Source organism: Lutjanus erythropterus, chromosome 13, assembly GCF_056507025.1.
Source record: "Lutjanus erythropterus isolate fLutEry1 chromosome 13, fLutEry1.hap2, whole genome shotgun sequence".
Taxonomy (NCBI): Eukaryota; Metazoa; Chordata; class Actinopteri; order Lutjaniformes; family Lutjanidae; genus Lutjanus; species Lutjanus erythropterus.
In genome coordinates, this window is record NC_139329.1 from 31,603,188 (window position 1) to 31,613,022 (window position 9,835).

Sequence of the window (9,835 nt, forward strand, 5' to 3'; positions counted from 1 at the left end):
AATCAACATAATCTCTTTCATCATATCTTCTTCCCTGTGTCTTTCTCTCACTTTCCCTGACTTTCTCTTTGTATTGTACCATATTATTTTTGATTAATTTAACTGAGGTTTTATATCAATAAATAGATGCAGGTATTAGAAAAGCATTTCAATGCTTCTGACACAACTCAGTAATATATCCAATTTAACTTAAGCCGGACTGACAGGTTGCGAAAGTCAAGGTAAACAAGCAAAGTATCAGACAATTTTAGGAAGCCTGCAGCCTTGCCCTCTGCCCGGGAGGTTGCCAGTTCATACGAGCGAGCCATCATCACTTATCACACCAGCTTTTCGGCCACAACGACGGGTCAAGCGTGCTGTTACCAGCCACCAATGCTCTGGCACGCAGTTTTAAGCCTCAGGTTACATTTTGTCACTTAGAGGATCAAGATCTCATCAAGAGGCTCGAGGCGTCGTAGAAGTCAAACCCCGAGAGCCACGTTTGAAAAGTTGCTTTAAGACTTTGACAAAAGTAGCAACATAGCAGGGATTCCCTCACATAAATGCCAGCCGTGTCAGGGGCACGCTGATATGCTATCTTCATTACTTCCTACATAAAAGCCAGACTTGACTTGACCCCAGACAAACATTTGGTTGTAGAGAAAACTACTTCGATCAGCAGAAGAAGAGATCTCTTAACCTTGTAGTGTCAGATTAAATAGCCCTACTTAATGCCTATAATAAATCTGATTGACTTTTATAGTAATAAATAGCATAGGTTGATTATTTGATGTTAATCTTACCTTGAAGGTGAGAAGAAATCAGCAGGGGCAGCAACAATGGTAAGTCAGAAAACAAAAAGCACTTTATGGTTATTAGTGAAAGATTTATGTATTCAAAGTCTCATGTGAATGGCTCACTAAAATAGACCCCCCTGTCCACCTGACAATGCCTGCATCACAATGCGGCCCTCTTTGATTTGCCCTCAACCCGTGACCCATTTATTTCATGTGATTGCATTGCACAAGAGCACACTTCACACGTCCCTCACCTAACTGACAGCTGAGTTATCCTCGCTGCAGATATCAGGTGCCCTGAGAGTGTTTGCTTTTTAAATTTGTCTCATGGGGCGTACTGGCAAAAGGCTGACATCAAAGACTAGTTGTTTTAAAGGTGCCTTTTAAAAGTTTTGAAAAGTTGATCTTCAAGCTAAAAGTTTTGATTAGGGCTGAAACTCATGATTATTTTCATTAATTATTTTCTTGACTAATCAATTAGTTGTTTGGCCTATAAAATGTCAGAAAATATGATATTGTTAATATTCAGTTTACTGTCATGTGGCGTCAAAACACGGCCGACCACCAGTTAGTCAGAGACAGTCGTCGCAAGAGACATCACGAGCGTGAAAAGGGATGTTGGGAACCAACCGATTAATCAACTAGTTGTTGCAGCTGTACTTGTGATAAAAGTGTTATTCTCAATGACTGGGAGTCTACAGCCACGTTCATCATTAGAGTCTGTACTTGAAAAACAGTGGCACTTTGAGCTAAATGCTAAAATTAGCATGCTAATGTGCTGTCAAGACAGTCCAATGTTTACAATGTTCACTATCTTAGTTTGCTAATTAGCACTAAACACAAATCACAGACGAGGCTCGTTGGAAGGTCCCTAGTTTTGCAGGAATTTGACCGAAAAACAAAGTTAAAGAGTTGAAATTATAACAAGGTGAGGTGCTCGATCAAAAGTGAGTATTATTCATCCAGTGGGGACTGACAGTTCATCCAGTAGTTGCTGAGATATTTCAGTCTGGACCAAAGAGGTGTTCAAGCAGACACTGTAATCCTCACAGCCACACGACTGGCAAGGCTACAAAAATAACAGTGTGATTCAAGAGCTTTAATGCCATCCAGTATTGAACATATCATAAATCTATTTTTAGTCTACCTAAGTAGCATTTACAGCTGCTTTTTATGTATTTGTCAACAATGATAACTCCTCCTATGAAGCATCTGTAAACTAGTGTATAAACAGTTAACAACAGCTTGATAAAACTTGATAAAACATAAATATATTACATGAGGTGCTAATAGTCTTACAAAGTAATTAACACAAACTGCACATGTTCAATTCATTTTTAAAACCCATAATAATAATGATAATTTGTTATATATTATTTAACATTATTTGTTATATTATTTTTACTTTTATTTTTTTCCAATTTAATTGAAAAATACTTCATTTGTCCTTCGAATGGCAATTTAAGGCAAGCAAGGTTGAAAAAACAAATACAAATAAACATATATCTGTACAGTGGCCGACAATTTCCAACACCATAAAAACACTTCCAAACTTCCTTGAATACTGGCAATCTAAAACTGTTACCTTGAGGCATTTGGGATGTGTTTTGCCATGTAGATTGCCTTTATTGAAACAAATACTTTATTTTGCTTCCATCATTTATTCATCAGGGATAAACACATTAATTAACAGTCTGAAATAAGTTTGTCAAGGGTTGAGATTTTCTCAGTATAATAACCATCTCAGAAAATATATTTCATTATGTCATGAAATACAGTGTTACTTGATAATTATTATCATTCTCAGTTGCAAAGACCCAAGAACAAAGGCTTTATTATATTTTAACAAAATATTACATCTTGAAAGACATTAAACTTTTTTTTAATGGAATTATGTCTAGGCTCCCTTTTGAGATTCAAATCTAAGAACACTGTACATCTCCTATTTGAACAAATGAAATTAGGAGGACAATGAAACATGAAATAATTGCCAGAAAAATCTTTTTTCCTGCCAAAAGTGAAGGCAGCCATGCTGGATTTTGCACTAACTCTGCTTGCAATGCATTGATGATCCACTAGATGGCAGAAGACATGTCCCAGATTATATACGTCACAGAAAAGTATTGATCATACTGATGTTGCAGAGGTTTAGAAACCTGTGTATCAAATATGATATTATAAATAAGCAAAATGTGCGTGGTATGATGACTGTAAATTTCTGTAAACAATGACATATTCTCTCATTTTTATTTGCAGTCCCTGGGCAGATTAATAAAGCATAAAAAGCCGACAAAATAATAAAGCACAAATAAAAACATACAGCATAAATTAAAGAACAATCAAAAACCATTACAGTGAGAAACATGTAAGGACTTTTCAAGTATCTATTTTATATACAAGTTATGTTTTTGCTAAACACAAAAATGTTCTTACATCTGATTACAGCTACATTATGGTGTATTATAATGTGCTATAAACTGAATCCTGCTGGCTGAATCCTGAACAGAGCACATAACTTCACCGCTGTCGGTATCTGGACTGAATAAAAGATCATTTTTATATTTAGATCAGAGTCACCATGGCTTCTGAATCATAATATGCCGTGACACCACTCGCACACAGAGGAGAGATCAGATACAACCTCTACAGTCTATTCTGGTCAGATTTCAGCGGCACATGACCGTCTGTCTGTGTGTCTGTCTTAGTGTTATGTAAAGTGATACAGTTTTAGTCTAAGCTCAATGTCCAGTAGGAGACACGGTAACTCTGAGACAAAGCGACAGGAATTAACACGTAGCCACGGACGCATTTTTGTCCTATAGAATCTAATCCCGGGTAACAAAGCAGTGAATAGCTGAAGGTTTAGTGGTCATAATCCTGGTCTTCATGTGTTTATCCTCTGGGCTGAGAGGTTCTGTTATCTATGTACATAGGTGGCGTTGCCTGAGGGTTATGTGAGGTCAAGCTGGATGTTAAAACATGATGTAAGTGGTTTACTGGTGGCCTCTAGAGGTTTAAGACATTAATTTAGTGATCTAAGCATCTTAGATTCAAGTATGGCAGAGGATCTTTGTGGGGTGCCCTCATTTCCTTTCAGCTTTCTAATGTTTGTTGTCAAATGATACCAAAAAAATACTTTATGGATGTAATGGATTGTTCAACAACTTAATGTTATAATGTGCCACATTTTCTTTAACAAAATGTATAGACTCATATAAACATAATCCCTTTTAATTATCACTTGTGACTCACTAGAAGTGCGTGGTGGTGTGTTTATCTGCAGAGACTCCACCTTCTGCCTGTATTTCTTTAATTATCTCATTATTTTGCGGTGCTCAGGATGCTTTGGTATCTTTTCTAATGCGTTTATGAACAGCTTGGACAAAATCCAACCAATTCTACCTTTAAATAATGTTATAATGTGACAAATGTCTTGGAGAGCACTTAACTCAAATAGCCACCAAAACAGGACATTTATCACTTGTAAATTTGGTCACTGCTGCCCCCTAGTGACTGTTTCAACACTTTGGATTACAGTTTGCATCAATCCATTTTTAGGGTCCCCCTTTTCTGTCATCGAATAAACCGGCAACCCCTGACTATGTGACATTTTTATGGGTATTTCATATTATTTTCAATGTATAACAATAAACGTACGGAGCAACTGTACAATTAACAAAAACAGAGAACGCTATAACTGCAGAAAGTTTGTGTAAAACAAGCAATTTGGATTAATCTTAAGCAAATCTTTTTGCAAGTTGCAAGTTTTCCTGATATTCTTAGTACATTTTATGCAGTTCTCTGTATTATGTATGTTTATTGTTTTTTCTAAATAATCATACTTACTTAAAAGTCTTCTTTTTTTGACAAATTCATTTTTTTTCTTCTTTCTGATGCTTGGTCATTTTATTTGCTCTTTGATTGTCTTAATTGCAAACTTTTCTTTTCTGCTATCATGTGCATTTTTTTATATATATAGTTTAAGTGTTTCCACTTCAATAAAGTTAAAATTATCTAAATAAAAATCTCCCCTTGCTTGTTTTTAACTGACTATAATACTACTCACTGTAACTTTGCCTGAGAAAATGTATACACAGGCTTGTTATATCTGCTTTTAAGCAGAATCGACTCACTGAATGAAGAAATAAACAGTCTTCTTGCTGATGGTCTCATTTGCTTATGTAGTTCGTATAGAGGGATCAGTAATAAAGTGAGACTGTTTTAGAACTTAAAAAATCCTTGTAGTAGGTTTAAATAATGGTAGAAAAATAACTGAAATAAATGAAATGCTGAGATACAGGCCTCCTGTATATATATTCTTTTTAGGTTTTCTTACCCCCCTTAAAATCAAGATGACCTCACGACCCCCTGTGACATTTTGGAAACACCTAGTGGGGGTTGGAACAAGAACAAATGATCCGCCCTGCAGAAAGGGAAAACTAACTCCTCTATCTCACACAATTCTGTAGAAAACTGCAGGGTTTAAAGAGTGACATTTTCATTTTCAGGTCATGCAGTGCTCTGCACGAGAATGGAAACTGCCAACCACATTTGATAAGAGGATCCTTCCTGTGTAAATGTAGATTCTAGCGCCTGATAAACATGAACACTATCACATTAGCTGAGATCAGACACAGTGAGCCGTCTTTGCTTGAACGAATCAAGCAAACTGTTGAACAGTTTTTCAAATTAAGTTGATTTTTCTTGTTTGCTCAATAGTTTGTCTGCGTGTGTCGCAGTGCTACAACAGAATGATCCATGTTGCTTTTTTCTGTTTGTGTTTGACCAGTGGACTCGCAGCATCGTCTTCTCTGAGGACTCTGGACAGACGTTTGGACTGCAATCAACAGGTGAGGATTCAATCTACTGTACGCAAGAAATCATTTTAAAAAAAAAAATGATGGGAATCTGTATTTCTGTATCAATGAAGTCACTCTCATCTTGTGTTTTTTACAGGGTCTTGACAACTGTAAAATTAGTAAGTATCTTATTTGTCAAATCTGTAGAATAATGTTCACTAATATTTTGATGGTGTCAGTATTTCACTGTATTAATTCCAAATGTTACAGCAATACTGAGTTATTCTTTGCACAGTGAAATAATTTCTGCAGCAAATATTATTTTGCATTGACATTTATGTGATTCATCTGCCCGCACAACATCATAATGTACATGCTGTTCCCTAAACGTCAGATAACTGCTCAGACAAAAACACGGTCGTAAAAAGAGAATTTGCTCCTACCGGTCCAGACTGGGTTTCTGATAATGTGGGACTCTGGGTGGACAAACATGGAGTTTTTTCTGTTATGAATGTGACGTGGAGATTACAGCCAAATGGTAAGTACAAGTCTGATGTTAAAACTACAGTCTTTCATGCAAGATGAACAGGAAATTTTTTTAAAAAAAAAAGCTCTCTCCTATTCACAGGAGGTGTACTGAATCTCAGCGGAACAGTGATAAATATTCTGGACAAAAGTACAAATCAAAGAATCTGTGTGCAGTATTCTTTCAAAATCAGAAAAACCCAGAATCCAAAACATGAGAGGGTAAGATTGGAACTTATTTATTTATTTATTATTCATTATTTTATTTGAAGTGCTGCTACAACAGCGGTGGGCAATGTTGATGCTACAGATGAGACATCTTTGATTTCTTTTTCTTTATTAGTGGACGTTCTCTTTGGATGGAGTTGTGGTCGAGCCTGGGCACACATATGATGTGTCACTTTTTAATTTGCCTGAACCTCACCTTGGAAGCTACGAGATTACAAAGCAGATTACCATCCCAGGTGAGTCTCCTCCAGATTCAGATCCCTGAAATCTGCATGAAAAACACATTTGCTACAAATTATGGAAATTTCTTTAGTTGCTGTGCAAACAGGGTTACAAGTTATATTGACTGTATGTTGTTGTTGTGTTCAAATAGAACTACACTGTGTGGTTTATGACAGGAAATGTCTTAGGTATCAGTTAGCTTCATGTAATATTTACTATCATGACCAGGATGTGAATACAAGAGAATCCAGAGGTCCCAAGCGTGTCTGCAAAATGGTAAGATTTAAATTTTTTTTACATCTTATAAATTCAGAAGCCCTGACAAGCAAGTAAGAACATTTTCTGGTGATTTCGGTCATTTTCTAAGTCTGATCTAAACTGTTTTCTCTCCTGTGGTTATGATTTACAAAAAGTACTAAAAAAAGGTTTTACCAGGAGGATCTTTCTATGATTCTTTTTTCATCTGTGAAACAAGTGATAAAACACAATTAAATGTACATAACTGTTATGCATTTATTTTGGATAGAAATGTATTTTATCAGCTCTAATCTAAAGGTAAAGATCAACTTAATTGTCACATATACAGTCATAAAGATTAAAATTATACAGTGAGATTCAGTCTCTGTATTTAACGAATCCTGGTATCAGGACTGCTGTCAAACATGTTAATTACTTGCTGTGAGGTGAAACTGCTAACCACTGTGAAAAAAAAGACATGACAGTAATTTAGCATAACTGGATGTCCAGTATTTATTTACAGATGAACGATGACAAGACAGCAAACATGATTTTCGGGGCTAACAGGCTAACAGACGGGAAATTGTCACAGTGCTCACTTTTTATCCCACAGCAACCCTGAAAACTTGTCCAAACAAACTGGTGCACTTCAGCCTCCTGTGGCTGAAATTAGAATTACAACAACAAACACTTAATAAAAATGATTCTGACAAATATAAATAAAATTTAAGGAACTTTAACTTGTTCTCATGTCACAAACACAAAAGAGAAAACAATTTAGATCAGATGTTGAAAATTTACCGTCAGGGCTTCCATACACACGTTTTAATGGACTACTGTAAGAAATCCACGACCACTGAGGCATTGTGCTCTGCATGTTTGTTATTTCAGGTAGCCTATGGGATCCTAACATGATCACTAATTTGTCTGTGGATAAGGAAAATAAAATGTTAAACGTTGTTGTGGGTTTTAAGGCCGCACAATATTCAGAGACATACAAAGTCTCCATCCAGAGTCCCGATTTCTATCACTCAAAGCATGTCTCAAAGGTAAATTATACTGATTTTCTGTTTGTTTAGCATGAAATACTGTGGTTACTGTCGTACACATGATATCAAAATAGATTTTCTCACTTTCTCATTTCCTCAAACAAACAGGAAAACAGAACATTCCTGAATGTGGAATTTGAGTTTGGTTTGTGGCAGCTCTTACAATGTGAAATATTGATAGTGGTAAGTTGAATTTTAATTTAATGTCCCATTCTTAGCAATCGATGAAGAACTCTTACTTGTATTCATATAACATCGCTTTACTCTGCTTATCCTAAAGATTCAGCCATTTTTTATTCGATGCACAAGTGACTGTTTGCGCGCCAACAAAACCATCAATTACTGTCCCTGTAAGTACCATTTTTGATATGTAATTCAACATCCATATGCTACAGAGTATAAATCAGTGGTTCCCAACATGTTTGGCTCGTGACCCTTTTAAAGTGTAGAATAAAAATCAAAAGAAAAATGTACATAAACAGAAGAGTTGTATATACAATTGGTATTAATATTATATTATATTTCTGCCACATTCTGCCAATAAATCCCCTAAGTCTTACACACTTTATCTTTGACTCACTTTTTTATTTGTAGAGGTATTCAGCTAATGATATGTATTTTCTTCTTTTGATTTTTTTTTTTTTTTCTTTTTAGATTATCCGCCACGGACTTTAATTATAAAGGCAGGTGTGGGGCTGCTTCTCATTGGTAGTTTTCTTGGTTATTTACTGTGGAGAGCATCTCATAAAGGTTTGCCTTCTTATTTTTATTCACTGTATCGAACAGAAAATGTTGCTCGAATTAATAATTAATTGATAATCAATGGACTTCACCCTCCTCTCAGATCCTGTGAACACATCCTCATCTGTGGCCAAAGAACAATCAGAGAGTTTTCAAGTGCAAGAGAGAAAAAGAGTCCTCATCATCTACTCCCTCGACCACCCTTTATACAAAAACATCATTCTCAAGCTTTGTGCCTTCCTGGTGACCAAATGTGGCACTGAAGTGGTTTTGGATCTGCTGGACTTTACCAGACTGGGAGTGCTGGGAAGCATTCAGTGGCTGGACTGGCACAGAGAACAAGTAGAAAGCTCTGCAGATAAGATACTAATCCTGTGCTCTCGAGGAGTTCAAGCCAAATGGAGAGCCATGTGTGGTGATAAACAGGTTTTTCTGAGAGAGGATGCTCGCTCACCTGTAGGTGACATGCTCAGTCCGGCTCTCACCCTCATAGTCCCCCATTTTATCAGGTCTGTGTCGTTTGAAAAGTACATAGTGGCTTACTTTGACGATGTTTGTTCTGAAGAAGACGTTCCTTCGCCTTTCAACATCACAGTGCGATACAAGCTGATGAAACAGTTTGAGGAGCTCTTTTTCAGGATCCTGGACATTGAGAAGCACGAACCAGGCCGAGTGAATCACATTGAGGGGCTTTCAGAGGACGAGTACCACCAGTGTCCCTCAGGTGGAGCCCTGCGGGACGCAATAGAGGCTTTTCACGCGTACCAGCTGGAGCGCCCGCAGTGGTTTGAAGATGAATTACTAGAAAGCTCGGAGTTGGAGGAGGCCACGGCTAGGATCTATGCGGATGTAGAAACAACCACAAACCTCATCACACACTGCGTACCTGAGTCAACCCAAGTCATCAATCATGTGAACACACAAGAAGGTGATTTCACTGTTGACAGAGCAGGCCTTAACGTGCCTGAAGAGTTTCAAACGTGCGCCTCAGTGGAGTTCAACCCTCTAATTGTCGAGTAATATGCAAACAGTTTCATAACAAGGTATTTGAACTTATTTTGCAAAAGAAAAACAGGCTAAATCAGCCAATTTCTTACTTCTTTCAGAGCATTTTATATTGTTTAAAACATGACCGGAGGTGGACTTTAATATCAAACAGCTTACACAGTGTGAATTTTAAAGAAAAGGACATATGTGGACACTTTGTACATGTTCTTGTTTTCTTTAATGGTTTAGATTTTGCATTTTACCATGTATC

At 36.8% G+C, this 9,835-nt stretch overlaps 1 protein-coding gene across 2 annotated transcripts; it reads left to right on the top strand.

Annotated features, from left to right (window-relative positions):
* The first annotated feature begins 5,273 nt into the window (after positions 1-5,273).
* LOC146316859 (interleukin-17 receptor A) lies at positions 5,274-9,797 on the top strand. Of its 2 annotated transcripts, XM_084734607.1 has the most exons (11): positions 5,275-5,626; positions 5,733-5,754; positions 5,970-6,113; positions 6,204-6,322; positions 6,444-6,564; positions 6,779-6,826; positions 7,679-7,836; positions 7,945-8,019; positions 8,117-8,186; positions 8,491-8,586; positions 8,681-9,797. In XM_084734607.1, the coding sequence occupies exons 1-11, from the start codon at positions 5,528-5,530 to the stop codon at positions 9,595-9,597; spliced, it is 1,869 nt and encodes a 622-aa protein (XP_084590733.1). In that variant the 5' UTR covers positions 5,275-5,527; the 3' UTR covers positions 9,598-9,797. The 2 variants fall into 2 exon arrangements, 1 of the variants encoding a protein (XP_084590733.1); XR_014771773.1 differs by lacking the exons at positions 5,970-6,113; positions 6,204-6,322; positions 6,444-6,564; ... (4 more) ...; positions 8,491-8,586; positions 8,681-9,797 and having other exon boundaries at positions 5,274-5,412; positions 5,566-5,626; positions 5,733-5,758.
* Positions 9,798-9,835: the final 38 nt, after the last annotated feature.

What these genes read in the sequence shown, in the direction of transcription:
- LOC146316859 (XM_084734607.1), top strand. Translation starts at nt 5,528, where the DNA reads ATGATCCATGTTGCTTTTTTCTGTTTGTGTTTGACCAGTGGACTCGCA. An exon ending in CCAAGCGTGTCTGCAAAATG is followed by an intron (nt 6,827 to 7,678) that starts GTAAGATTTAAA and finishes TTGTTATTTCAG; the next exon opens with GTAGCCTATGGGATCCTAAC. An exon ending in ACTCAAAGCATGTCTCAAAG is followed by an intron (nt 7,837 to 7,944) that starts GTAAATTATACT and finishes TCAAACAAACAG; the next exon opens with GAAAACAGAACATTCCTGAA.